The sequence below is a fragment of the Denticeps clupeoides genome, chromosome 2, assembly GCF_900700375.1.
Source record: "Denticeps clupeoides chromosome 2, fDenClu1.1, whole genome shotgun sequence".
In the NCBI taxonomy this organism is placed as follows: domain Eukaryota; kingdom Metazoa; phylum Chordata; class Actinopteri; order Clupeiformes; family Denticipitidae; genus Denticeps; species Denticeps clupeoides.
In genome coordinates this window covers 35,296,935-35,324,892 of record NC_041708.1, presented here as the reverse complement: position 1 = coordinate 35,324,892, position 27,958 = coordinate 35,296,935, and the positions used below count along the sequence as shown (strand labels likewise).

The 27,958-nt window shown below is 44.3% G+C and overlaps 1 protein-coding gene across 1 annotated transcript; it reads left to right on the top strand.

The window, feature by feature from the left end:
• Window positions 1–5,937: 5,937 nt before the first annotated feature.
• Window positions 5,938–19,397, top strand: crispld1a (cysteine-rich secretory protein LCCL domain containing 1a). The gene is made up of 15 exons (XM_028966890.1): window positions 5,938–6,043; window positions 6,262–6,528; window positions 11,242–11,360; window positions 11,439–11,571; window positions 12,222–12,337; window positions 12,616–12,716; window positions 13,228–13,353; window positions 13,927–13,987; window positions 14,624–14,690; window positions 14,820–14,950; window positions 15,051–15,094; window positions 15,192–15,264; window positions 15,375–15,450; window positions 15,532–15,665; window positions 18,042–19,397. Exons 2-15 carry the CDS (start codon window positions 6,283–6,285, stop codon window positions 18,091–18,093), a joined length of 1,479 nt encoding a protein of 492 aa, XP_028822723.1. The 5' UTR covers window positions 5,938–6,043; window positions 6,262–6,282; the 3' UTR covers window positions 18,094–19,397.
• Window positions 19,398–27,958: the final 8,561 nt, after the last annotated feature.

The following is a 27,958-nucleotide window of genomic DNA, read 5'->3' as shown; positions in this document are numbered from 1 at the left end:
CAAAGTCTGATGTGTTTCCAAATCTTCTGAATGGTTTCTATTCTATTTCCATGCGCAGGGTGCTCATGATTACGGGATTTGTCGAGAAATCCCGGCTCATCCCTTCCTCTTTGATGCCCTGCTTTTCCTCTGAAATAAATGCTGCCATTGAATCCGACCACATGCCTAAGAGTAAAACTCACTGGCCTCTGAGTGGGAACGGGTTTAAAAAACACGGATCTGCGCCATCTATTGAATGTCCGTTTTGCATTTGATACGTCAGATGGAGGACACTCCTGACGCCCCTGAACTTGGCTGAACCTGACCTCACCCTGTCCTCCATTTGGGCTCAGACAGCAGCGTACGGCTCCCACCGATGCAGGCTATCTGAGACCACTGAAAAAGTATGCTGAGGTCCTAGGGGGGAAAATACGACGGCGTAAAGGTTTTGATCATTTGGACAGACGCAGCGGTGCCTCGGCAGACCTGCAGCTGGGATCCAGCTCCACACCGCGGCCAGCAGACCATCATGTGCCTTGGAAATGGCCCGGAAAGTAGGAAGGTGGAGTTAAAAAAAAAACCTCGTCCATCAGTCGCCATCAGTTGGGCCAGTGGTGGACTAGTGGTTAATGTAAAATGTAAAGTGAAGTGATTGTCACATGTGATACACAGCAGCACAGCACACGATGCACACAGTGAAATTTGTCCTCTGCATTTAACCCATCACCCTGAGTGAGCAGTGGGCAGCCGTGACAGGCGCCCGGGGAGCAGTGTGTGGGGACGGTGCTTTGCTCAGTGGCACCTCAGTGGGACCATGGTGGATCGGGATTCTTCTGATCCGGCAACCTTCTGATTACGGGGCCGCTTCCTTAACCGCTAGGCCACCACTGCCCCTAAAGGAAGCGGCCCCGTAATCAGAAGGTTGCCGGTTCGAATCCCGATCCGCCAAGGTGCCACTGAGGTGCCACTGAGCAAATCACCGTCCCCACACACTGCTCCCCGGGCGCCTGTCATGGCTGCCCGCTGCTTACTCAGGGTGATGGGTTAAATGCAGAGGACAAATTTCACTGCGTGCACATGAGACAATCACTTCACTTAAGTTGCCGATAAAAATGACGGCTAGCGGATTCGGTCACCCGGTCGAGGGAGAAAGCATCGTACAAATTGCCCCTCAAGACCAACGTAAAACAAACCTCTTTACAATGACCCGTTGCGTTCGTTATAACTGGCGGTTATGAAAGAGCCGTATGAAATTCAGACTGCTGCTGTTATTTTCCAATAATGGCCGCCTGCCCTCACTGCCAACGTTTACACCCACAATGCAATTTCCCAGTATGCTATCCTTGTCTAAGCAGCCCTGTCCTAATTAGCTTCTAATTAACCCGTCGCTAAATAAACTGTGACCATTAAAGCTATTAAATAACCTTCTGTCATGATAGCGACGGCTTGTTTATTTCTCTAAAGCCTTGAGCCGTCCAAACGTGGCGAGAAGGTGATTAATCGCTGCAGGGTGATTAATCGCTGCAATCGCTGCCAGCAGACCTTCTTTCCAACCAAATGTCAGTAGAACGCGGCCACCGAGTTAACGGTGCCGCACGGGAGCACCCGGACGTCTGGCGAAAACGCCGCTCCTTCTCCGAGTCCTTCAGGAGGAGCCGTTCACGCAGCCGAGGCCTCCTGTAATTCCCACAGCCCCCCCGGCCAAGGTGCTTGGGTTCAGGCCGGACTTTGTACACCCGCGAGGGCTTCCAGGTTTGGCGCCCCGGCATTACAAAGTGTGAATTGCACACTTTCCCTTTCACCGAAGCAGCAGGCCCGGGGGCTCAGCGCGTAATCAGGCCCAAAGCATTCGCAAATCCACTCACGAATCTGGACGCTTCACCCGCGGGACGGACAGAAGAGGCTTTGAGTAAATCGACTGTCGCGTCAGGTGCACCAGACGGACTTCCACCATCGCGCCCGGCCCTGAAGAAGCTGTCGAGGCCACGAGGGCCTCATCTTGAGCTCTTTTGGAGGGTCCAGCTGGGAGTACCTACACATCTGCTGGACACAGTCTAATGTTTGGGATTATAGGCATGTTTTGAGATCTGCACAGATGTTGGCATGTGGATGTGAAAGTCTTTGCAGCTGTAAATCTCCTGGGCTGGTGTGCCTCTGCTGACAGGATGTTCTGTACTCTGTCTTCGTGCAGAAAAAAACAAGGCGCGTTCTGTAGGTTCACACAACGAATCTGTAGAACTGTGGTCACCTTTCTTAAAATTCTGAATGCAACTTAAAGAGTTCAGATCGATGCCTGGTCCTTCTAAGAAGCAGATCTTTGGCACTGGAGGGTTCCTGCACCTTGCAACAAGGACACTTGAGTTTGTCCGGGGTGGGAGTTGAAGGTGCATGTTCAAGTTTGATGTTGTAAAACCGTAAATTGTAAAATCATGACGAACTAGCTCTTCGGGCCCGCAGTCTGTCTTGCACCTGCAGCTTCTTCTGTGATCCTGGAACTGATTAGTGGATATATAAAATGTCTGGATGCAGTAACATGTAGATAAAGGTACCTTTGGTTAAGTAAAGCTTATAATAAAATAATAAAATGAAAATGTATATTGGAAATATACAATAGATTTAGGTGAAATGACCGAATAACGCTACACTGGCATCATTAAACGTGTAATCATCCAGTTACCATTGTGGGGCTCCTCCAGTTCCAAGTTTTGCATGGTTTAAAGTTGATTAAAAGATCTGGCTTGGGCAGACTGGCCACCCATCCTGGACAACGAGAAGCCTTCATTTTAGAAAAAGTGTTGAATGTGCAGTTTAAAAACACAAACCAGTGCTTATGATGACCAGTGTTTACCTTGAACCGCCTACTGTAATCTTTGTCTTGGACCAGGAGCTCCCCACTGTAGTCCCAGAGGCACAGATTATATTGGGAGGACATCACAGAGATCCCGGAGAAGTGCAGTGGGCCAAGATAAATGTCCATGAGGAAATATAATACTGAGAAATTGACAAGAAATCAGATGAGGGGGGTTTCCAATGAATTTCAAACGTAACTTTGAATAAAAGCTGCTACCATGTCCATCCTAACTTTGATATTAAATTTGGTGCATGGCCTGCTTTGACACACAAACCCATTCACCTTTGGATGGCAGCATGGATACTTTTGTTCCTGGCATTGAGAACACTTGGTTATTGTTGGGTTGAATTTGATTTTATGTCGGAGAAGAATCATTAGCGACATGTTGCCCTCTAGTGGAGAGTCTGTGGGTCTGCATTTGGAGAAAATAGTACTGGCAACCATTCCATAGAGCATTAATCAAAAGTTATTTTTCTGATTTGTATGTCTGAAGCCTTGAGGTCAAAGATTACAGCCTCTGGAGCGTTCTGATTTGGGCTTTGAGAATGAATGTAAAATGAACATTATTCCAGATACGTTTGCAATATCCATCCAGTTCTTCATTTTACTCTGACAGTTTAATTTCTTAAGTATTATGTTCCCATATGCTCAGCATATATTTACATTTACATTTACGGTATTTATCAGACGCCCTTATCCAGAGCGACTTACAATCAGTAAGGGATTACTTACAACCAGGGACAGTCTCCCAGGAGCAATTTAGGGTTAAGTGTCTTGCTCAGGGACACAATGGTAGTAAGCGGGATTTGAACCTGGGTCTTCTGGTTCATAGGCAAGTGTGTTACCCACTAGGCTACTACCACACTACCATATATGTAAACTCCCAGTCCTTACGCTCCCTTAGAAGACATTTTTTCTTATTTTCTACCCTTTGTTGAGCTCAAGGCCGCATATGGTATATAAAATAAATCCCAATTGGATTAATCACATCGAAGAGAAACACCATTACTCTGGAATGTCTGCATTGTGCATGTTTCCGTTCTATACAAACCATGACATCTCTGGAAGAAAATTGGAACGACTGGTTTATTTCCACCTCTGGCAGCTCACTGTTGTTGTACAACTTCCACCAAATTTTTGGCTTGATTTTTGTTTCCGAACCTTTACGTTTACATTTATGGAATTTTGGAGACGCCCTTATTCCGAGCGGCCCAAAACGTGCTTTCATGTTACCATCAATGAAGTAAGTTCACTAGGACTCAAACCATGAATGCAATCATTTTATTCACTTGTAGTTGTCATTTTTGTCTTTTACCTTCAGAGATGGAGGGACCAGGCGAGCAGTACTGGAGGCTCGGAGTATACGAGGTGCAGTGTGACCACAGTGGAATAAATTAATATCTTATGTTGTGACAACTTTTACCCCTTCCTCACAATCCAGGTGGTACAAGTAGCTCTAGCAGATATGATTGCATAAGAACTACTCACCGGAAGAGGGCAGTGCTGAGGCAGATTGTTTTTTATCAAGCGACGCTTCCCCTGGGTTCATCAGGTGCATTCAGGCTTCCAGCACCAGCCAAGGCCCTTGGACTTGTGTGTTTCTCTCTCGCTCTCTCTCTCACAGTGAGACAGAGAGAGAGAGAGAGAGAAAGAGACAAATAGTTCATTTATGCCAAATGTCAGTGTGCTATTTTGGAAAGAATACACTGTTCCTACCATGTGGCGTTCATTCGATACAAATGAAAACCGGTGACGAGCACACACACGCCCCCACACACACTAACACTTGTCATATGTATTATAAATGCATGACTACCTTGGCGTTACGGCGATTGTGTAAAACTCCTGCGCATTCTATCTTATCTGAGCATTTGGTCCTCATTGTGATAAAAGACCCACTTCTTATACTTTAGAAATATGTGTAATCCAGCCCGAGCCATTTCAGCGAGGCTGCGACCTCCATTAAGTGTTTTAGGCCGCTGCTCGAGCGCTTGTATAAAGGATGCAGTATTTCTACGCCTTTTGGAGCACAGCCACAGCGGACCCTGCTACTTCAGCTGGAGAAGCCAGAGAGTCCCGGGCAGCCGCAGAGCCGTGGACTCCACCAGCCGCGGTCAGGGCCCTCTGCCAGTGACCCAGGGAACTTGACCGTAAGCCTGGGCATAGAGGGCTTTCGGGGCGGCGGCAGATTTAGGGGCAAAAGTTGCACGGAAGAAGGCGTACCTGTGGGCTCGCCAGTGCCGCAGACAGGTTGCCCCGGGCCGGAGGTCTGTCAGGAGGGCCCGGTGCATGTGAGCCATCCCCTTGTACGGCGTATTTCCACCGGTGCTTCACTGTGGTGCGTCTGTCTCGGTTCTGTGCCGCATGGTGTGATCGCAAGCCCGGGTGTTTCATTACTTTTTCCAGGATCTCATGTAGGAACATATAGACATGCTTGTGGGTGTGTCTGTGTTCATGAGTGTTCAGTTCTGGCCAGGCTGATTATTTAATCTGTGCGGAAAGTCCTGCGGAGTCGCGGTGAGGGGGGTTCCGTCCAGCGCAGGTGAAAATTGCTGTGTCCGACCTTGAAAAAGTGTAATTAAGAGACTGAATGACCGCTTCATTAGGTACGACTCCACCCTTCTCGTCCTGCCTTGTGCAGTGTGTGAGGGACAGTAGTGGGGCTGCTGCCTCCTACAGCTTATTCTGGGCTTCATTTTTGAGCTGTGTGTACATTCATGAGGCAAAAGTATTTTACATTTACATTTATGGCATTTACCAGACGCCCTTATCCAGAGCGACTTACAATCAGTAGTTACAGGGACAGTCCCCCTGGGGCAACTTAGGGTTAAGTGTCTTGCTCAGGGACACAATGGTAGTAAGCGGGATTTGAACCTGGGTCTTCTGGTTCATAGGCGAGTGTGTTACCCACTAGGCTACTACCACTCTTTTACTGAAATGGTTTTAGCGATACGTTCCACACCATCATGAACGAATGACGCGTCGAACCGAAGCGTCAGGTCGAGCGGGGCCCAGCAAAGATGGGGGTGTCGAGAACCCCGGAAACCAGAGGCTGCGCGGATTAAGGCGCGTCACGTGACACCCCCGGACGAGGCGGGGCCTCGGACGTATAAACGCGCGCTCGGACGCGCGCAGAACGGGAGCGCGCCGAGGAGCGAAGACGCGTCCGTCCGTCCGTCCGTAGAAACGACGTCTTGCTGTCTCGTTGCTGAGGTAACCGCGTTCTTTTTTTCTTTCTGTTTTTTTTTGCACGTGCATGGCACAAGAATAACTTCCGTTTTTCTCTGTTCTGCGCTGTGAGCTATTTCCCTTTCAAGTGCCACTATATATGTGCATGAACCGAAGGAAAACCTGCATCTGTTGTCAGTCAACGCTTTCCTAGATGAATACATGCTTGGTTGTAGATCATTACGAACCTTTTTTCTCCGCAGGACCAGACCCCGCCGCCCAGCATGGACCTCTCTTGTCAGCCGTGGCTGGGGAGCATCCTGCTGCTGTTGATGTCCCAGGCTGTCGTGTCCACGGTGCTGCTCAACGCCACCTACCTGAGCGCCCTCCTGGACAAGTACGGGGACGAGGGGCTGGCCAAGCCAAGGGGACGGAGGACCATCACCCAGGGCGACGTGCAGGTCATCCTGGACCTGCACAACAGACTCAGGGGTCAGGTGTACCCTCCCGCGTCCAATATGGAGTACATGGTGAGAGGAGGTCGCTCCTTTTGTGATTCCAGATTCAAGTCAGGGTTTTTGTCCCTTTAGATGCAATAAAAAGATGAAGATGAAGCAACTGCTGAAATAAATATAATGCCTCTGGCTGCCAGCTCAGGTTAAGGCAGCTTCAGACAGAGAGAAAAGGGGGCGCACGAGAGAGAGAAAGAGAGAGAGAAAAGTCTGCTTAGGCAGCAGACGACCACCGAGGTGGGTCCTGTTACAGCGGGCGGCTTTTTTAGTCGTAGGGGCCCCACGGGGAGAACATGGAAAGGCATGCAATGAGAGGAGCAAAGAAGAAAGCGAGAGAAGCAGGGGTGGGTCATCTCGAGTCTCACCTCGTCCAATATCTCCTTAATATCATGGAGACTTTAGGGCGACTCGGGGGAATTGGCGCACCTTCCATTAACTCCATAACCAATTCCGTTATATGGCCATCTACACACGCTAAATTTCTCCTTCTGTCATATACATGCGCACAGTCACATACAGCACAGGTCAAAAGTTTGGACACACCTTCTCACCTTTGGACACGCCTTCTCACTGAAGGCATCAAAACTATGAATGAACACATGTGGAGTTATGTACTTAACAAAAAGTCAAGACCTGGTCTCCACAGTCACCAGACCTGAACCCAATCCAGATGGTTTGGGGTGAGCTGGACCAACAAGTGCTAAACACCTCTGGGAACTCCTTCAAGACTGTTGGAAAAGCATTTCAGGTGACGACCTCTTGAAGCTCATTGAGAGAATGCCAAGAGTGTGTAAAGCAGTAACCAGAGCAAAGAAACTAGAGTATAAAAATAATGTTTTCACTTATTTCACCTTTTTTGGTTAAGTACATAACTCCACATGTGTTCATTCATAGTTTTGATGCCTTCAGTGAGAATCTACCATATAAATGGTCATGAAAATAAAGAAAACTCATTTAATGAGAAGGTGTCCAAACTTTTGGCCTGTACTGTACATGCATATACAGTTGCATATAATTTTGCAGATTGAACTGAGGCTTAGGGAACAGCCGCAGGACAAAAGAGCATTTTACATATAGTCATTTAGAGAAGGAAGTAATACAATCAAAAAGTTTAGATAAATCAATATTCGGCAATTCGGCATTGCTACATTAACAAACATGGCATGCATGTTTCTATGTTGGTTCCATTTGCTAACAGTCACACCGCCAAGGTTGTGAGTTTGAAGTAGACTAGCTGGATTGGTGATTCCGAATCCTCCATAGGTGTGAGTGAATGGTGTGTGCGTGTGTGCATGTATGCCCTGTGGTGGCCCTGCATCTAGTGTCCCGGAATGGGCCCTGCAGTGCGACCCTAAGTAGGACTAAGCAGTTATGGAAAGTTACCTCCGCTAGCACCACACACCTAGTGTTACTTTTCTACCGTTGTAATTGTAAAAAGTATAAAAGAGAAGCGACAAACAATGCACTCGCTTTTTCAGACACACACACACAGACACACACCCTGGGTTGCCACACATTTCTGGAGCCCTAGCTGTCTATTCCAGCACCACTGGCCTCTGGCAGCTCCCTCCTGTCCGCTCTGCCCTTGCGGGGCTCCGCCCACTCTGGCAGCATCCCACGGCCTAGTGTGCTGTGAGTAGAGGTGCCCGGTGCTGAGTTCACCCGTTCCACCGCGGGCGACAGGGCGCCAGGCTACTTTTTTCCACGTTAGTCAGCCCAGAGCGGGTCTCGGAAAACAGGAGTGGGAACGTGGTGGGCCAAGCGGTGACACGACACCATAAATCCCAGTAATGCTGACACCTCGCAGAGCTGCCCGCTGCCCCTCTGGGCCGGCAGAGTGTGTTGTAAAGATAAAGGCGGTGTGAGGAATTCCAGACCAGGTGAGTGAAACCAGCCAAAGGGGGTGAAGAGGAAAAAGAGTTCATGGACCCCGTACCTTTAGCAGAGCATAACCCCCCAAATCCACTAACCTTCCCTTTTCTGGAAAAGCGAGTTGCTTTTCCAGAACTGAGTTCCAGCTTCCTTGCAGCGTGAGCAGATGGCAGAAAACCACTGCAAATGAAGTGTTAAATGATATAAACAATGCTGTGTGGAGGGACGTAGGAGTCGAGGGGGGGGCATGTTTTTCTTTACACGGCTCGCTGGGGCCCCTCTACTGATTTGAACTCTCTGCTTTTGGCGTTTACATTTACATTTCCGGTATTTATCAGACGGCCCCTTATCCAGAGCGCCTTACAATCAGTAGTTACAGGGACAGTCCCCCCCTGGAGCAATTTAGGGTTAAGTGTCTTGCTCAGGGACACAATGGTAGTAAGTGGGATTTGAACCTGGGTCTTCTGGTTCATAGGCGAGTGTGTTACCCGCTAGGCTACTGCCACCATCTGGCAGTGTGTGATGGTGGACTAATTGCTAAAACAAACCCGAGAGGGTTTTTGTCATTAAAGGAGCCGTTGGTAAGAATTGGGGCCATACTTTCCTGGTGCAGTGAAGGACGTAGCGTGTGGGCACATCCGCTTTACTTGAATTAAATGCACACAGGTTATCAGCACCTCTTGTTTTGTGGCAGCAGTGGTTCCAAATTCCCTGTGGGATGTTGGCTGATGCCCGTCGGTACATGTACATCATTACTAACATAGAGAATGGAGGGGAATTGAGCAGCACGGGTCAGTGTGGACACTGCGCTGTGAGACGTGTTGACAGGAGGTGGTTTACATGGTCTAGAGTGATGAAGAAGGGTGCCGGAAACCTGTCAATCATCTCCGTTAGCTACTCCAACTTTGCTGAGAAAAGCATATTTGAACCTCAAATAATTACACACCAACAAAAAGGGCTGCATACAAATGACTGGCAAGCGGGAAAAAAATGATATGCAAAATGACCCATCAGGCATGTGGAGCTCATTGTCCAAAGTGCATTTTTTCACTAGTGAGCGGAACACAGCTCCAGTCCACCTTATTGTCTGTGACCCTCGCTGTCAATGACGAGTTGAATGTAGATGTACTGGTGGAAGCAAAAGAGGACAGGAGCCATTGGTGCATTTGAAAGTGAAGTGATTGTCATTGTGACACACTGCAGCACAGCACACGGTGCACACAGTGAAATGTGTCCTCTGCTTTTAACCATCAGCCTTGGTGAGCAGTGGGCAGCCATGACAGGTGCCCGGGGAGCAGCGTGTGGGGACGGTGCTTTGCTTAGTGGCAACTTGGACGATCGGGATTAGAACCGGCAACCTTCTGATTACGGGGCCGGTTCCTTAACCGCTAGGCCACTGACAGTTTTCACCTATCACCTCCTGAGGTACACAGTTTGATTACAAGAAGGGTGGGAAAAATCACAATAACACACCAGAGCCATGCTTATAGCATGATATTTTGACACCGGTGTGCTGTTTATGGGATTTCGGCTTCATTCCTGTGGCTGCAGCTGACTAGGTTGAAAGTCTCATTGAATCACACGCTGTTCCATATATTGATTATGCGCTATATAAAGCAGACAATCCACAGGGCTTTCCACTGTGTTTAAACTGGAAGGAGACAAAAATTTGGAGCGTGCACACGGAAAGCTAATTTGCCAAAGCTCCAGACGTGCCGTATCCAGGTGCAAACGGCAGACGTAATGTGTAAGGCACTTGTTCCATAGGGTGCCTGCTATTTTGGGGGGTGGGTTACAGATTTTACAGTAGGGCTGAGCCGTGGGACTTCCAGGGCAGAAATGTGTGAGATGCCTGTGCTCTGACAGAATTGGCACGTATGCCCCCCCCAGCTCGATGGATTTGACTTGTATAAACTCTGGCCCGTGGGTGAAGCGAAGGGCCGTCGCTGAAACCAACCTGTTGGCGAAATAATAGCAGCTCGCCATTTCGTGTTCGTATCGAAGAAACTGAATGTGGGTCACTTCGATGAGGGTCTGCTCGTGTTTCAGTGTTGACCGAATGGCGGTGCAGTGGCTGGAGAGGGGATGGAAGCTGTAAGGACATGTGGAAGTCATTACTGCGGGGAAAAGCGCGGTTGTAGGTTGAACTGAACGTTTAGACAAAACAAACGTAACTGGCAGATCATGTTGCCTGAGGGTCAGGGCGGTGTTGTCGGCTATAGAGGGTTCTGTCAAGCAGAGGGCTGAAAAAGCAACTTTGCTCTGATGAGGCATGAAATTGTCCTTTTTAAACACCCTGACGACCTCGACACAATGAGCAGGAGAGGTCGCGGCTGGATCGCAGGATGTGGCGGATTACGAAGTGACTGAGCCACGCCTACCGGCGTTTGGGATTTTTAACAACTACATTTCTTGCAGTATTCTGTAGCTGTCATTTTCCATTTCCAGGATTTTTTTTAGCATTAAAGGTTCAATTTGCTAGTGGCAAATTGTTGCCGCGGCAACAACTAAGAACAACACAGTATGCCACGTTTCGCACATACAAACCTGTCCACACATCCTTTATATGTACAACTTCTTGACAGTGTTGGAAATCCCTATTTTCATTGTGTTATAAAGGACACAGCACATTTGTGTGTAAATATTTCTGACTGTGCTTTTTGTTTCTGGACTCCTGGGCCATGTTTTATCTAGGCATCTAATTAAATGTACCCCATCTGCATCTGAATTAAACATTCAAGGTTTGGTTCACCTTCCTTGATTCTACTTCCATTGGTACTTGTACTGATACTGGAATATATGATGCATGTAATGAGTGTAGTGAAGGTGTGACCAGAGTGCTTTTGTCTGATCTTGCAGGTATGGGACACCGAGCTGGAGAGGACTGCTGAGGAGTGGGCGGAGACGTGCCTGTGGGAACATGGTCCTGCTGGTCTGCTGCCTCATATAGGACAGAACCTGGGGGTCCATTGGGGAAGGTCAGAATGGTCCAGTCTACTCAATTGGAATAGGATTGTATGCTGTGTGTGCTGATGAATTGCTGGCTCCTGTTCCAGGTATCGTCCTCCAACGTCCCATGTTCAGGCGTGGTACGATGAAGTTAAGGACTACTCTTTCCCTTACCCGCAGGAATGTAACCCCTACTGTCCGTTCAGGTGCTCTGGACCTGTCTGCACCCATTATACTCAGGTACACCAACATCTGTATGATGGTCTCATGATTTTCTGTGTTGCTTCAGTAATGAATCCAGACATCCAGATTATAAAAAGCAGTGGATAGGTGAAAACTGAACATATAGTGTTAGCCATCAAGGCCAGATCTTCTATGGGAACATGACTTTTTTTTTTTTTAACATCCTACACAGTTTAGTTTTTTTTTACTTTTATTTGAAATAAATCACTCTGACTCGCCCAGTTCCTGAAACACAAATTCCAGACACTCAAAGTTACCATAAACATAAGACTCGGAGTCACACTGATTCCGCCCAAGACAAGGAGAACAAACAGCTTAGCGCAAAACGACATCTCCCTTTCTTCGTTTGGTTCTCGAGTCGATACCGGAACCTGGAGCACTGGTGCAGACAAAGCTAAATTCTGGGGAATTAAGAGGGGGCGTGGCCTGAAACGAGTGCTCCGGGAACCCTTGTCCGGTGTGTGCCTGGTCCTCCCGGGATCCGTGACAAGGGCTGTTATCATTAGGTAGTTATTATGGGTGGATTTTAAAAGTCCTTCTTTCTTTGCTCACTGTCTTTGTGTTGACTGTGTGTGTGTGTGTGTGTGTGTGTGTGTGTGTGTGTGTGTGTGTGTGTGTGTGTGTGTGTGTGTTTTTTTTTTTTTCAGCTAGTCTGGGCAACCAGTAGCCGCATAGGCTGCGCCATCAACGTTTGCCACAACATGAACGTCTGGGGTCAGATCTGGGCCAAGGCTGTTTACTTGGTTTGCAATTATTCACCCAAGTAAGCAACCTGCTCAGAACTACTTATTTACATTTACATTTACAGCATTTATCAGACGCCCTTATCCAGAGCGATTTATAATCAGTATAATAAGTTGCTCCCACCGGAGCAACTTAGGGTTAAGTGTCTTGCTCAGGGACATGATGGTAGTAAGTGGGATTCGAACCCGGGTCTTCTGGTTCACTAGGCTACTACCACCCCCACTACAACTACCACTTATTGTATATGTAAATTCATATATCCCATTCAATCCCTTTTTTGTATTCTCTCCTGATTAGGGGGAACTGGTGGGGACATGCACCATACAAACACGGCACCCCATGCTCTGCCTGTCCACCTAGCTACGGAGGAAGCTGCAGAAACAATCTCTGCTATAAAGGTGCAGAATTAGCTTTTATTTTATCGCAAATGCAGTGTCAGAAATGTGGGATGGGTAGGCCCGTATTTTCACAATAAGCCTCGGACGAACTGTAGGAAAACTGTAGGTAACGACTGCATGATTAAGCGGGTACGGCTTTGCGCTGTTTATTTGAAATCGTGCAGCACAGTGACTGCAGACATTGCAGAACAGCATGGAGACAGTGTGGAGATCCGGAGCAGGCTTTCTACTGAGTCAGTTCTCCTGTTTATTATGGAGAGGTGTTAGTCTTGTATGGTTACATTTAGGGTTTGCCAAAGGTGCATGTTTCCATTGTGTTATAATAGACACAGCACATTTGTATGTATGAGAGGTGTGTAATTATTTCTGACTGTGTTTTTTTCCTGGGCCATGTTTTATCTAGGCATCTAATTATTAATTATTCTAATTTTTTTAATAGTTGAGTGACATATTCTTTGTATAGGTTGTATTTATACTGGTGTTATTGATATGCTGCGATTCATGCTTGCAGACGAGTGGAGCGTAAGAAGAGATGAAAACAACGCAGTCGAACCGGAGGCCCCGCGAGGTTACCCCACCGCCAGAACCCCCAGTGAGGTCCCGGTGAAGCAAGTGGTGGTCGACACCCAGCAGATGTGTGAGTACCTGTCCACCGAGCGTGTTATTCTGCCCCAAAGTGCAGCGTCACCTGAAACCAAAGACGCTGTTGAAACGCCATTTCTCAGAAATGGCAGCGCTGCAAGCACATTCCGGCCAGCTGCTGGATTGTTCTCAGAGGCGGAAAAATGTGGGAGAAGCGGAAACGCTAGCCAATTTATTTTGAATTGTGTTGATGTTTTACGGGCTGGATCTGTCAAGCCTCTTACTTGGCACGGCAAGAAATCATTTTTTTCCCCCCAACGTTAATAACATTTTATTTACTCTTTCGAGGAGGGAGCCTTTTTCTCTGCGGTTTTAATACAGGTCTCCTGCATGCGTGTTTGCTCTGGGGGAAACCAAAGCCTTGTGGGTTTTAAATTGCTTCCTCCCATGTAAGAGAGACCCTGGCTGAGAAGCGAGACGCGTCTCCCGGTGAACCCCAGTGCTGGAATTGCTTCATTTTTATTCAGAAAGCTTCACGAGAACAGTTGTGGAGCCGAGATCTATATTACACCGCACAGTTTGCCAGCTAAAACCACCTGACCTGCGTTCTTTTTTTTACTGTGTCTAGCCCAGCAGGTGACCTGTGACACAAAGCTTCGTGACCAGTGTAAAGGGACACCTTGTAACAGGTAATGATGCTCCTGTGTGTGTGTGTGTGTGTGTGTGTGTGTATATATATATATATATATATATATATATATATTGTTGTTTCCTTAGCAGTTTTTAATTGCGGTCTTGTTCCCTAAATCCAGACTACATAATGTTTAGGGTCACTGATGTTTGCTGACCAAAATACTGATCTGAGACAAAAATAATGGTTGGTCTGCAATTGGCATTCACTATGAGTGAACGTTGTCAAAAACGCACACCAACCAAATATCTAGCACGCTAAATATCTACAGCCAATGAGATCACGGGGCATGGGGCAGAGACCTCACAGGGCATGTGCAATTTCTTGACTACAGACAGTCAGTTGTGTTGTACAAACCCTGATGACCCGATTGAGTCAGAAAGTTGTGTAGCGATAACTGTGCAGCTAATTCAACAGATTTTAAAGTCGCACAGTCTGAATGTATTCATCTCTTTACTGAGCCTTTAATTTGACTGAAATACATAGCATGACTAGCTTGGTTCCTTTGCTGGTCAGCTGCTGACTTGCTGTACACTAGCTGATTTCATTAAACCTCTAGGCTACTGCCTCCATTCTAAATGATAAAGTGAGTCTGTATGAGTCTGTGTGTTAAACCTGGACTGTATTTACATAGGTATGAGTGTCCAGCGGGATGTTTAGACGGAAGGGGAAAGGTTGTCGGGACTGTATTCTATGAAATGGTGAGTAAAGAGTTCCCAGATGGTTCACTTTCATTGAACGTCATGCTGATATCCAAGGTGCTGACTAGACTGAATATAAGTAGACTTTAGTCAGAAATATTATTTGCTCTTTCTTTTCCTTTTATATAGCAATCCAGCATTTGCAGAGCTGGTTTGCATTATGGTGTGATTGACAACGATGGAGGTTGGCTTGATGTCACAAGACATGGAAGAAAAGAGTTTTTTATCAAGTCAAACAAAAATGGAGTTCAGTCCCTTGGGTAAGTCCGTCAAAGTATTGTAATATCAATTTGAGGTCTATAAAATCACCGGCCGGGGTTTCCTGAATGTAATTTCGCTAACAGGACATATCATTTACAGGAAATACCACAGTGCCAATGCATTTACCGTATCGAAAGTGACAGGTGTGTGTTCCACTGCAGCTCTCAGCTAATAACTTTCTAAGTAATTTAACTGCAAATCCAGCTGAAACCCCCTTCACTTTCATTTCCTTCATTCCAGTGAAAGTTATCACATGTGAGATGACTGTTGCACAGCTGTGTCCCTTTCAGAATCCCACGAGGCACTGTCCACGGTAAGACCTGCTCTGTACCTTCAGAGTTTTTCACCCCATTTTATTTCAACATGGCCATTTTTGATCATGCATCATCAACTTTTCTCTTTGAATTTATCATATATTTTCAGGATATACTGTCCACGGAATTGCATGGAAGAGAACTCACAAATGTCTCGGGTCATAGGAACAGGGATTTATTCAGATGTGAGTTTTACACAGTTTTTTTTTAAAACTCAGTTCTCGCGTAATTGCAAATGCAAAGTTTCCCATATTTGCTCTTTTCAGGTTTCCAGCATATGCAGAGCAGCGGTTCATGCTGGGGTGATAATGAACAGTTCTGGGGGATATGTTGATGTGATGCCTGTGGACAAGAGAAGACAGTATATTGCTTCATACCAAAACGGCATATATTCAGAAAGGTAAACAAAGAAATTAAATTGTACTAGAGGGAGTATTTCAGTAAAGATCTATCCCTAATCAGTCATTAACAAGGAAATATTTGGTGCTTCCCAAACGATTATTTTTTTAACAATTAATCTAGCGATTATCTAGATGCATTGATGCATCTAACGATTCATTTTTCCTATTGGATTTGATTTCCACAGTAATTAATTAATATAGCTATTTTAATTTAGATGTCGGAACGACAAAAACATTAATTTATTAACATTCCAATGCATGTTCATAGCTCTTAAACTCAAAATTACTAAATAAATTTCAAGTAAGAGTAAAATAAGTGTAAAATAATGGCAGAAGTCACATTCAATTAAAAGGTATAATACTTTCTTAGAGCAATTGAAAGAATTCAATAATGAAAGTAAACTTGGGGGCTTAAGTAGTGTTTTATTGATTTTTTTATTTAAATAAACAGCAGCAATAGAAGCCAGAAGCCCACCATGGTGTCCTTCTTGAACAAATAGAATTTAACAATCATGTTGAAAACACAAGTTTTTCAGAAACACGAAAACATGTGTTACCGTATATTGCTTAAGACAACTGAGGGTCACAGATAACCAACAGTAGCCTGAAGCATCAGCCGGGATTTTGCAGTGTCCTGGGATTTGAGCTGCTTAAACATTCAACTACATTACATTTTACATTTCGTAGACGCCCTTATCCAGAGTGACGTACATGTTAAACATTCGTCATTGGCATCCAATTATTGAATTGATTCAATCTACTCTACTATAAATGTAGTTCAAAGTAAAGGGTTTAGCACTTGTTATACTTGGGATTTCATTCGATTTTTAAAGACATCTGCGTATTGGCCAGTGTTTGAATTTGAAGTGTAAATTACACACTCACAGTTTGTTCATTATAATCTCCAGTAATACCATTTGGAGAATTAAATTTAAAACCTAGTTTTAAAACCTGACAACTAGTTTGCAGGTTCACAGTCAAACAACTTAGTGGTGCTTTGATAAATGGCAGAAAACAGATAAGCTCTTACAATTTAGAGTTAGGTTACTTCAATATGGAAAATGCAGAAAAATGCTGATAGGTGTTTTACATTTTATATAACATTTTTTTAGCAGACAGCATACTTACACAGTCTAGAGCAACTTGCACTAGTAGTTACAAGGACAGTCTTGCTCAGGGACACAATGGTAGTAAGTGGGATTTGAACCTGTGACATTGTGGTCTTTTGTTTCATGGGCCAATGTGTTAAAAACACTAGGTTACTACTACCCATCATTTTTTTATCATTGAAGCATGGAAAAGGCATTGATCCCAAGTCTGAAAAGTATCCAATTAAAGTGACAGTATCTTTATCTGTTAACTCCATTATAAATAGAATCTAATCTAATCTATTACTGTTTATTATAGACTATATACAGTTGCTTTCCCAATTTGAGCATATAGACTTGGTTGGTATTGAGCATGATGGAAGTTGTATTGGAGAATAAGACATTAGGAGGAAGTTTAGCAGGGAATGGGTTGCGGAAAGACATCCATGAACGCTTAAGCTCATATTTTATTACAACTATTGCCAAAGGCAAGACATCAGGCAGACAGCCAATGTTGTCGATGCAGACAAGCCTAAACACTAAAGATTTATAGTCTACTACATAATCACTGCAGTGAAATCAGTTGTCTGCTCCCATTTCTTCTTGGAGCGGCATGAGAACAGCAAGCACCAGGCCAGTTACACCAGTTGTGTAATACAGAGCACCAGGTCTGTCACCGTCAAATCGGCGCTTGGTTTGAATTTAGAATTGAACTCACTTAAAAAATACTGCACTATGGAGTAAGTGCTCCAAGCTAATACTCTGCTGGCCAAACCCATGATGCAGGCACGTGTGCTCCTGTCTTAGGGGCTTTAGCTCCGTGGTCCAAATGGAGGGCAGGAGATGGAGCAGCATGTCTCCCCTAATCTTCTAAAAACGCCGCTGGTCAAAACAAAGCTGATTAGAATAATACAGCCGTACCACCACCACTGGGGTGCTCAATAGAGGAAAGGTTCTGTGTGTGGAAGCACTCAGCAAAATTGTGACTGGGGACACCCAGCCATTTATAAACAGCCATTAAAAAATATTTGGGTTTTTTTTATGATGGTGGAGGCAAATAAAATTCTGGGCCAGATACCATGACCCGCACAATTTTGCAAAATGCTAAAAGCTGAGAAGCAGAACTGATATAGACAAGTACAAAAGGATTTATGCTATCTGCATTTTGTCAAACTCAACAAGTTCTTTAGAGCATACTATGTTTATATGTTTTAAATTGAAAAACATATTAATGTTGGTATTTCCGCTTTACTGTGATTCACCTTCATACTTGTTTTATTTTTTCAGTATGCAGAACCACCCAAGAGGAAAGGCATTTAGAGTATTTGCAGTCATCTGATCGTGCCAAACACGCAAATATGAGAATATGTTTTCTTTGATGGTTTAGGCCGTAACTTTAGCCTTTGCACTCAATGCGTTTGCAGTATAAGTCACCTGGGTGCCAGTTGTGACCTTGATTGTGTAAGGGACCAATATTATATTTGTCCGAGGTTTGTTCCACACGGCTTGCAAATCCAGCATGGGTCTTATAACTAAATAATACATATAAGCACTTGAGGTTTTTTAATCTGTAGTTTCTATGTATGCATAGTGGAACATGTGCTGTTTTGGTTTGTTGTTATTTTTTTGTGTCTACTTTGAACTTTTACATTCTATATTTCCAAAAATTATTTTTATTTTTGTATCAGTGTGATTGTAGATGAATGCTGCTAAATTTGTCATTTTTATATACCCTTAACCATAGAGATTATGGTTAGATTTGAAAAAAAAAAAGATTTCTAATCTTAATTCTTGTTCTATTTCTCCAAACTGAGACTACTGTGTTGACCTGCATAAAAGATGATCCTGATTATAATATGGTCCAAACACACACACACACACACACACAATGATTGTCATATTAGATTTGACCTAGTTGTCACTATAACAACTTGAACAACTACGAGTATGATTAAAACTGTCTGAATACCACACAGCAGATCCAAGATGTTTCTCCATCCTTTCACACAGGCCTGCTCCGCCACTTTCTTTTCTCTCTCTCACAGGGATTGTTTTGCACTATGAACTGTTACTGCTACACAACACAATGATGGGAGAGTAAATGCCAAAAGCCTGAAGTGCCAAATAAAACTGCCATGTACCTGCAGGTCAGGGGGTCTGATTGTCAACGTTTGCTACATGTCTGTTGAATGCCATATTTATGAACATAGATTTTGTGTATTCACATGTATCTTTGATGTTTATAGAAGTTTTATAGAGATACAAACTGCTATGTTTTTTTTGTATTTTTTTTTCGGACAGTATTTGAGCATATTCACCTTTTATATGGATTACATATAGCTTGCCATTTTGAATAGAAAAGTATGCTTCTAAGTGACGTTTATCCTACCTCATGCCCTGTGCTTGCATGGACATATTGGTACTTGTTTCACTTCACATTACAAAGTTCAGAGTGGAGCATCATTTGGTCGATGATTATTCTCAACCTCGATCGCCTTCAGATGTGAGGTTTAAATTTGGCCTCGCCCAGGCAAGTAAAAGATTACTTCAGACATGGCTCTCCAAGTAAAATAAATAACTTTAGGTAGGCACAGAGGCAAGATGTTTTTGTAAGATTTTCCTCTTGTTTCAATAAAGCGTAACTGACGTGACGCGGGGTTTGTGTCTTGAATAATTGCTTCTGCTCTGCAGAAATATGTTGCAGATTTTTTAGGTTAAACAACAAATCAGTGCTGCACAACACGAAAGTGAAGTGATTGTCACACGTGATACACAGCAGCACAGCACACAGTGCACACAGTGAAATTTGTCCTCTGCATTTAACCCATCTCCCTGAGTGAGCAGTGGGCAGCCATGACAGGCACCCGGGGAGCAGTGTGTGGGGACGGTGCTTTGCTCAGTGGCACTTTGGCGGATCGGGATTCGAACCGGCAACCTTCTGATTACGGGGCCACTTCCTTAACCGCTAGGCCACCACTGCTTACTGGTACCATGTTATGGTTGCAGCTGATGTTAGGGTAGATTTACTGTAACTACATGGTATTACATTTAGTTACATAGTCCTAGGAAATTAAGTGTAACATTCAACCTATAACATGAAGGGTTACTTTTGTTTTGTTTCTGTTTGAAACGATTTGTTGAACTTTTCGGAGTGTGAAGCCATCATGCAGATGGTTGGCAGTAGCAGCTTTCTCTGTGTTCTCTGGAACCATCTGATAACAGCCCCGAACCCCGAGAATATCTCATAAACATAACTGAACCTCATCACCCTGCAACGTTACATCTGCCAGCTTCACCAGACTCCAGTGCTTCCACATGGGAGATCATGGAAAAATGGTACGTTTTGAACGGGTGAAAAGGGCATTGGCCTCTGCCGTGCTTTACGGAAAAGCAGCTGCTGAGAATCAGCTCGTAACTCAGAACTTCAGAAAGTGTTCAGGCCGAGCAGGTGAGCTGACGGCATTCAGACTGACGTCTGATGTCACATGTCACATGTCGCATGGGTTGCTGCAGGCCCACATCTGGCGACGTATGTACTGACGTATGTAATGTAACCAGCTGCTGACATAGAACAGCACAAATTTACGACTTGATAAATACGTTACCTCGGTTTCCTAATAGCCCACATAAAAATGTCAAGTTGTTAAAAATAAAGGTAAATAATAGCGTTTGTCTCAACTGGAAGCCCTCATAAAACGTAGCCGTGAGTCGAGACAATCACTATACGGAACCCCATTAAAGCTTGTGTGCTAAACTCCTTACTTCAGCCAAGTGGCAGTGCCTCATACGAACGGACAAAGAGTGACATTGTGCGTTCGGGTGTAAAGCAGGCCACCCTGAGTGCGTGGGTTTGGCTGGCACCGAGCTGCAGGAGGCATGGCAGACTCTCGCTGGCATGTCACAGCCCCGTGGCTATTTCTGTTGCTCCGGCAGTCACCGCAGGGATCAGCCGGCGCACGGAATTGTGAGCTCGGTGGGTCATCGGTACACCTGAGACACGGGCAGCACACCAGCCACCTATGCAACACTGTTCGGAGCGACAGCTACTCTTACGGAGTAAGGAGAACGCGGTGGGCATTTTTCAAAAACGAATGACTAAATAGTAAAACCAGCAATTTCATTAAACGTTTGGGGGGGGTTTTTGCAGAAGGTCACAGCTGGGAGCAGATCCTTCTCCTATAGAGCTCCGCAGTTGTGGAACAGCTTGCCTGTCAGTGTCCGGGATTCAGACACAGTCTCAGTGTTTAAATCCAATCTCAAAACCTATCTGTTTTCTCTGGCTTTTTGCTAAAGTCCTAGACCCTCATTTCACTTGATTTTGACGCAGTGTCAATTATAAAGTCCAGTTTATCACAGAGTCCCCCTGTTAGACACCCACTTAATCTAGACCATGACACTGAATACATCCTGGACTACTCCAACCCTACAACCGTAGGACTTTATATCATATCCAACCCTGCACTGACACCATTTGCAGGCTCACACTACCCTGGAAGGGGGTCCCTCTCTGTATCACTCCTTCCCAATGTTTCTTCCTTTCTTTTTTCTCTCTCCTAGAGTTGTTTTTTTGTGTGGAGTTTTTCCTTGTGTGCAGAAGGGTCAAGTGTGGGGGGTGTCAACTGTAGGGCCTGTCAAAGCCCATTGAGACATACTGTATGTGATTTTGGGCTATATAAGAAATAAATGTTGTTGTTGTTGTTGTTGTTGTTTTGAAAAATCAGCTGAAACATGTTGCCATACAAATGGTTGGCTGCTTCAGCCATCAGTCATCCCAAACTGTGGGGCAGTGGTGGCCTAGCGGTTAAGGAAGCGGCCCCGTAATCAGAAGGTTCGAAGGTTCGAATCCCGATCCGCCAAGGTGCCACTGAGGTGCCACTTAGCAAAGCACCGTCCCCACACACTGCTCCCCGGGTGCCTGTCATGGCTGCCCACTGCTCACTCAGGGTGATGAGATAAATGCAGAGGACAAATTTCACTGTGTGCACCGTGTGCTGTGCTGCTGTGTATCACATGTGACAATCATTTCACTTTATAAAACTGTACCAAAACACAGACAAACAATATTTTACCTGAATACGTAACATACTCGAAGTGGGTTCACCACATGCTCTCAAGATCCAACTTTAAAATGCCCAGTCTGGCAAGACTCTCTTTCTCACGTGCTCTTCTTTTCTTGTAGTTGGCTGGCCATCCCAAACGTGATCACTATTTCAAACATTTTGGACCGCGGCCACGTAAATTATCTAGTCATTGAACCAAATAATCTTAAATGATGTCACAACACATTCTATTACAGTTGGATCCGAAGGCAACTTTGAATACTGATGCAGAGTGATCACTTCACTTTATTAAATGCAACCAAGTGGTGGTAGTAGCCTAGGGGTAACACACTCGCCTATGAACCAGAAGACCTGGGTTCAAGTCCCGCTTACTACCATTGTGCCCCTGAAAACAACACAATAATGACACATGATCTTTATCATCTTATCAACAGACTTGCATTTTTTTGACACTACATGCTCCCAAGAAACTTGGGATCTTTGGTAGTAGGTGGTAGTAGCACCGTAGCACACTCATCTATGAGCCAGAAGACCCAGGTTCAAATCCCACTTACTACCATTGTGTCCCTGTGCAAGACACTTAACCATGAGTGTCTCCAGGGGGGGGGACTGTCCCTGTAACTACTGATTGTAAGTCGCTCTGGATAAGGGCGTCTGATAAATGCTGTAAATGTAAATGTAAGTGGTGCACAGTCAAATATGTCTTTAACGAAGACTCCATTACATGGCCTGCAGGACATTCATCTTGACTAGGCCTGCGTGCTTTGATTGACAGAACACACAAACTTTTCCGAGCGGCCCTATGAGCTCAGCGGTCTGAAGCAGAATGTACACATGTAGGCTGGATACCCAAGCAGACGCCATCGGCCATGCACCGATCAATCATGCTCGCGACAGGCCCATAATTCAGCCAACAGATCCCCAGGCAGGGAGCTTGCGGGCCTTCGCTGCCGAGGTTGGTAGATGGGAGGCGGGCTGCGGCCGCAGGAGGGGCTGAGGACAGATGCTTCGGTGGCAAGGACGGGCCGGCGGTCGGCGGGGGTGCGCCGTGCCACTCGTGCTTTCGGGCTGTCGTTTGAAATAAAAGCGGCCATTAATAACCCCAGCCTGCCGGCGAGACTCGGTGAGCCGAGCCAAACTAACTTCAGGAGGGCTTTCCAGACCTGAATGCCGTGTTTTTATTGATATTTATTTATTTGCCATGTTTACCCCACCTCTGGACGTTAGTCAGCCCTGGTGACGATGAATTGAAATATTATGGTGCCTTCCTATTCATAGCTTTACTTTGGCCAGAGAATTTTCACACATGGAAATTGATTTTTATTTTTTACTTTTCAAAAAAAAGGAAAAACATAAAGCATCACAGGCTGCTCTCGGAACATATTTTATGCAGACAGAGTGACCACTTTCAGCCTTAAAAGAGTTTCCCTGCTTGCCAAACGAGTCAGAGTGTTTTGGGGCGCTTTTAGCTCTTTATGTTCTTAGGGGCATAAAACCTCTGACAAGTCTAAGTTAAGACAGTGATTTAAAATATCCTTTAATTATCTGGCTTTCTGCACTGGCAGGCGAAACAGTACCTGCTTGCTTCAGTGTGTGTCATTGGTCTTGGTTTATTTCAAGAATGGTTTGTGTGCATGTGTGGTGGTTTGTGTCTAATCCAACACAGACATATAGGATCCATGTGCCATGAGAATGAAACAAATAACATGACACTAAATAATGACAAATCCATTAAATCAGTGTTTGCATTTTCAAATTCAGATTTTTTCTGTTTGTAGACACTGCTTTGCATAGTTAAAATGTTTCAGATTTTGTAGAAGTTTTGTAATTAACATGATCGCTATTCATATACTGCGTATTTGTTCACTTCTATAAATCGACAGAATGAAATATAAGTCAGCAGCTAAGCCTGTGAGTCAGAAGGAATAAAAAAGTTTTTTAGGGATTGTGCACATTTGCAGAATCTCTCCCCCTAACACACATATGCAGAGGCTTGCTTTTATACATTTTTATGCATGATACATATGCATCATGTGTATTTTTGCTGTCCACGCAGCTCCTTATTTGTATGTGTGTGTGTGTGTGTGTGTGTGTGTGTATATAAAAACGATCACTTTCAAATACATATTTATTCAACTTTTTGAACTATATACTTTTGTCATACTTTTTGTACAATTACTATTAAAGAGTCTTGTATAATTCTGAATATGTGTAAATCCTCACAAAGGATTTGGTCCCCATTAGGTTATAAATGTAAAACACTTACACATGCACAAAGAACATAAATCCCCATAACATTTATAATCCTCAAAATGTGCGCAGACGTCATTGCATTTTATGATCTGACACAAGCTTGCACAGTAAAGCACAGCTGAACAGTTGTTCATTTGAGCTGTGCTGAACTGTGCGGGTGTTGTGCTGGTGAGACGGACGTCAGAGAGAGACAGAGGGAGCGTTAAGGTTCTGCACTCAGATGTGCGCCATATGTGCTCCCCTCACCGCGAGAAACGGCAGCAGCTGAGCAGGCCTTCCTCCCGACCCACATCAGCATGGGCAGCAGGTCCTTCCATTTCCCCGGCCTTCGCTGCCCAGGCTGGTCTCAGTTTGACATGGGTGAGGACAGGCCGTGTGGAGGTTTCAGAAAAAGGGGGGGGGGAATCACCATCGACACAAACCACATTTGTATTCACCTGAAATGCCTCAGAGGATCCTGTTTGGCGATTCTCATCAAACAAAATCTAATCCCCATTCTCTTCTGAGATCATAGGAAATGGCTTTAGTGCTTCTGCTGCGGCAGAATTGGGAGAAAACTGATATTACATTTGTCATCATTTTGACAGTCAGCACATTGTTCAGAAGTTCCAAAAATCTAAAAAGTTTCTGTCCAGAAACTGATAAATCATTCAAAGTAACTGACTCGCCAACGCTACTCTTCAGCAAGTGAGAATCTACTGGTGGTGACCATAAGGAAACAAGGAAAGGTTTTAATTTGAAGGAACTGTCTTTTAAATTCATGCAGAGCATTTTTTATTTTAATTTTTTTTTTTACATATTTTCAATTTAACACATTTTACAGTACAAATATACAACTTAGGCCAATTAGTTTGGTGGTTAGTATTCAAGGTTGTGAGTTTGAATCCCGGCTTGGGCCTTGTGTGTTCACTTTTGCATGATTTCCCCACGTTGGTGCACGTTTGATACCTGCCAAAAGCTAGGTGAATTGGCAACTCTGAATTGTCTGTGGGAATGTGACGCAATAGTGTGTGTGTGAGTGTGTGTGAGTGTGTAGGTATGTGTGTGCCCTGTAGTGGGCTAGCGCCCCGCCCTGGTTGAGTACCTGCATTGTGCTTTTTTTTTTGTAGATTTTTAATGCTGTTTTGGTTGAGTGGTTAGTTGAGAAGAATCAACGTGTAATAGTCAAAATTACACTATCAAAAGTACACGAAAACAATCTGAAAATAAAATATGTTTGAGTGTATTGAAAATATCAACGTGTGTGTGTGTATGTACACATAGAATATATATGTATATATGTAAAAAGTGGATATATACACTTATTGAACATGAAAAAAAACGCTGTGGTGTATTGACTATGTGTGTTTGTCAGTTGTTGTATAGTATGAAAGCACTTGGAAGGAAAGAACTTCAGAATCTCTAACTCTAATCTTGCTATTGAAGGAGCTGCTCCTGCATGGGTTGGGAGATGTTGTCCAAAAGGGATGACAGCTTAGCCACCATTCTCCTGTCACTCCCTGCCTCCACTGTGTCCAGAGGGCATCCCAGAACAGAGCTGGCCATCCGGACCAGCCTGTTCAGCCTCTTTCTGTCCCCAGCAGACAACACCGTAAAAATGGCTGATGCCACTACAGACTCATAGAAGGTCCTCAGGACCAGCCCCTGCACTCCAAAAGACCAGAGCCTCCAACTCAGGTACAGAACTACTCTGATTAATGTCTTACCAAACTGCTTTAACGTTTTAATGTTGCAGTAAACATGCTTCACTGCAGTATTATTTAGACAAATGCCCATTATTCAAAGGCGGAACTACTGTGGAAACTGAAGGTCTTGAGTCAGTAATGAGAGGCTTTCCCCTCTCCACGTCACTACTGACCTTTCTGTGTTTGCAAAAGGGGTCTGTTTTTTTTTCTCCACGTTTTCCACATTTGAGAAGGTGTGGCTTTGCCCTCATGGGGTGGCTGCATATGTCCAACATGAGAACAGGTACCCAGTCTGCACCCCCAGGCTTCAAAAGCACTGGGTGGTAGTTGCCTAGTGGGTAACACATTCGCCTGTGAACCTGAAGACCCAGGTTGAAACTCCGTGCATAATTCTCATGATGGTGTGTTTGAGACTCATTACAAAAATGTCAAAAAAGTCAGAATGAATTGTTTCACAATACATAATGTATTTTGTTTTTGTGAGAAACATTCGATTAGAAAACAGATTAGAATAATGCTTTATGTACAGATATAATGAAAAAAGCTGAAAAGTCAATCTTGTGTTGATTTTCCTTGGTTCAGGTTGTAAATAATCGTGATGTCAAATCAATTCTGGTGCATTGGAATCCAGACAGACTTGTCATAATTTTTAACTAAAAAAAAAGGAACAAAGTATTGCACCTGAATTTAACCGTTTCTGGAAAATTGGCACCTTCCTACATCTGGTAAGTAGGTATTTTTGGAATGTTTGTCGTGCCTTTGCATGCTATGTCTTTAACATTACACTAGGAACTGCTGTAATACAAAATGTGCTGTATTAATGGATTATATAGTAATGAGAGGTGGCGTTTTTAAACTTGAACTGTGGTGGATAAAGTGTTGATTGGTGAGTCAAATATACAAAGCACATGAACAAAGAGATAATTACAGATACAGACAAATGTATGTATGTATTTTGAAATTATATTTTTAGCTTCCCTTTTGGAAACATTTTTGAAACGTATTTTTTTATGAAGGTTCACAGTCACTTTCTGGCTTCTCATTTCTTCTTTTCAACAGCAGATGTCAGCATTTTGTAGACTTTCACATTGAAATCCTTTGAAGTGTACCCTTTGTGTTTAACAGCTGATTTTCTTTTTTATAAGCAAGTCAGATCCAGTACCATGTAAACATTAAGATGAACCAAAAGATTTGGTTCTTTGAGGTTGTGTCCCTATAGCATTCAGTATGAATTTAAAAATGATTAAGAAATTATATTTCTCCCCAGATATTGTCATACTTTTGCCATATATAATTAGCAAAGTTTCAGAAGATGTGCCCTTTTTTCTTGCTTGATGTGAGAGTGTGCACCAGACTCATCTGCAGTGTGACGCTCCCTTCCTGTTTACTGGAGAAACAGGCGACAGCAGCAGAACTGTCCAGACCCCTGGGAGACCTCCACTCTGACAAAATAAAGCCGAGTTTATTTTTCCCCCCTAAAAAATTTGATTGTGCATGATGAGTGTAAATTGTATAAGTCACATGCTCCACAACTACTCAAAAAAAAATTGTTATCGTAATGACAACAAATCCAGTGATTTCGGCACAGATTGTTGTTTCTGATTGGATCACTTATCCACACTGCTATTTCGCAGTCAGAATACATAAATGGGTAGATACCTCTATTACACTGGCCAGTGTATCAATTTCTTGAATCATTTCATCCAAACAGTCATAGCATATTGCCTGAAGTCTTTTGCTTTTCACTACATCTGTGTGTTGTATACGTTGTTTGTACTGTCTTGATCACCTTTTTTCACACTGTTGTATGCGTCTGATGCACAATGCCTTGGCATATTTGCCCCATGGGTTCACTGCATAATCTGAGCCTCTCTGAATACTCATACTGAAATCTTGCTCAATACTTTTAAGAATGAAAGAATGATGCTTGAAACCTGATTTGTAAGCTGTTGGCTGTACAGTGCAGAGAAAAACCCTGATCACGTGTTTTGCTCAGCTAGAGCTCATCATTTCAACTACACCAGAATTGCATCATTTTAATAATGAAGTTCTTTCATTTAGACCCTAACAAATTTGAGGGGGGGGGGGGGTCTGACAGGGCACCATTTCATTACGGAGATGTGGTCGCAGTCAGGACTCCAGGTTTGAACTGTCCTGGGCATGTTCGGACTCCACTTTTTTTGTTGCCTGCACACTCATCGGTGTT

Excerpts from the sequence above, each read along its gene's own strand:
- crispld1a (XM_028966890.1), top strand. The coding sequence starts at position 6,283 with ATGGACCTCTCTTGTCAGCCGTGGCTGGGGAGCATCCTGCTGCTGTTG. Across the intron at positions 14,951-15,050 it reads AATGGAGTTCAGTCCCTTGG|GAAATACCACAGTGCCAATG; the intron begins GTAAGTCCGTCA and ends TATCATTTACAG. Across the intron at positions 15,451-15,531 it reads GAACAGGGATTTATTCAGAT|GTTTCCAGCATATGCAGAGC; the intron begins GTGAGTTTTACA and ends TGCTCTTTTCAG.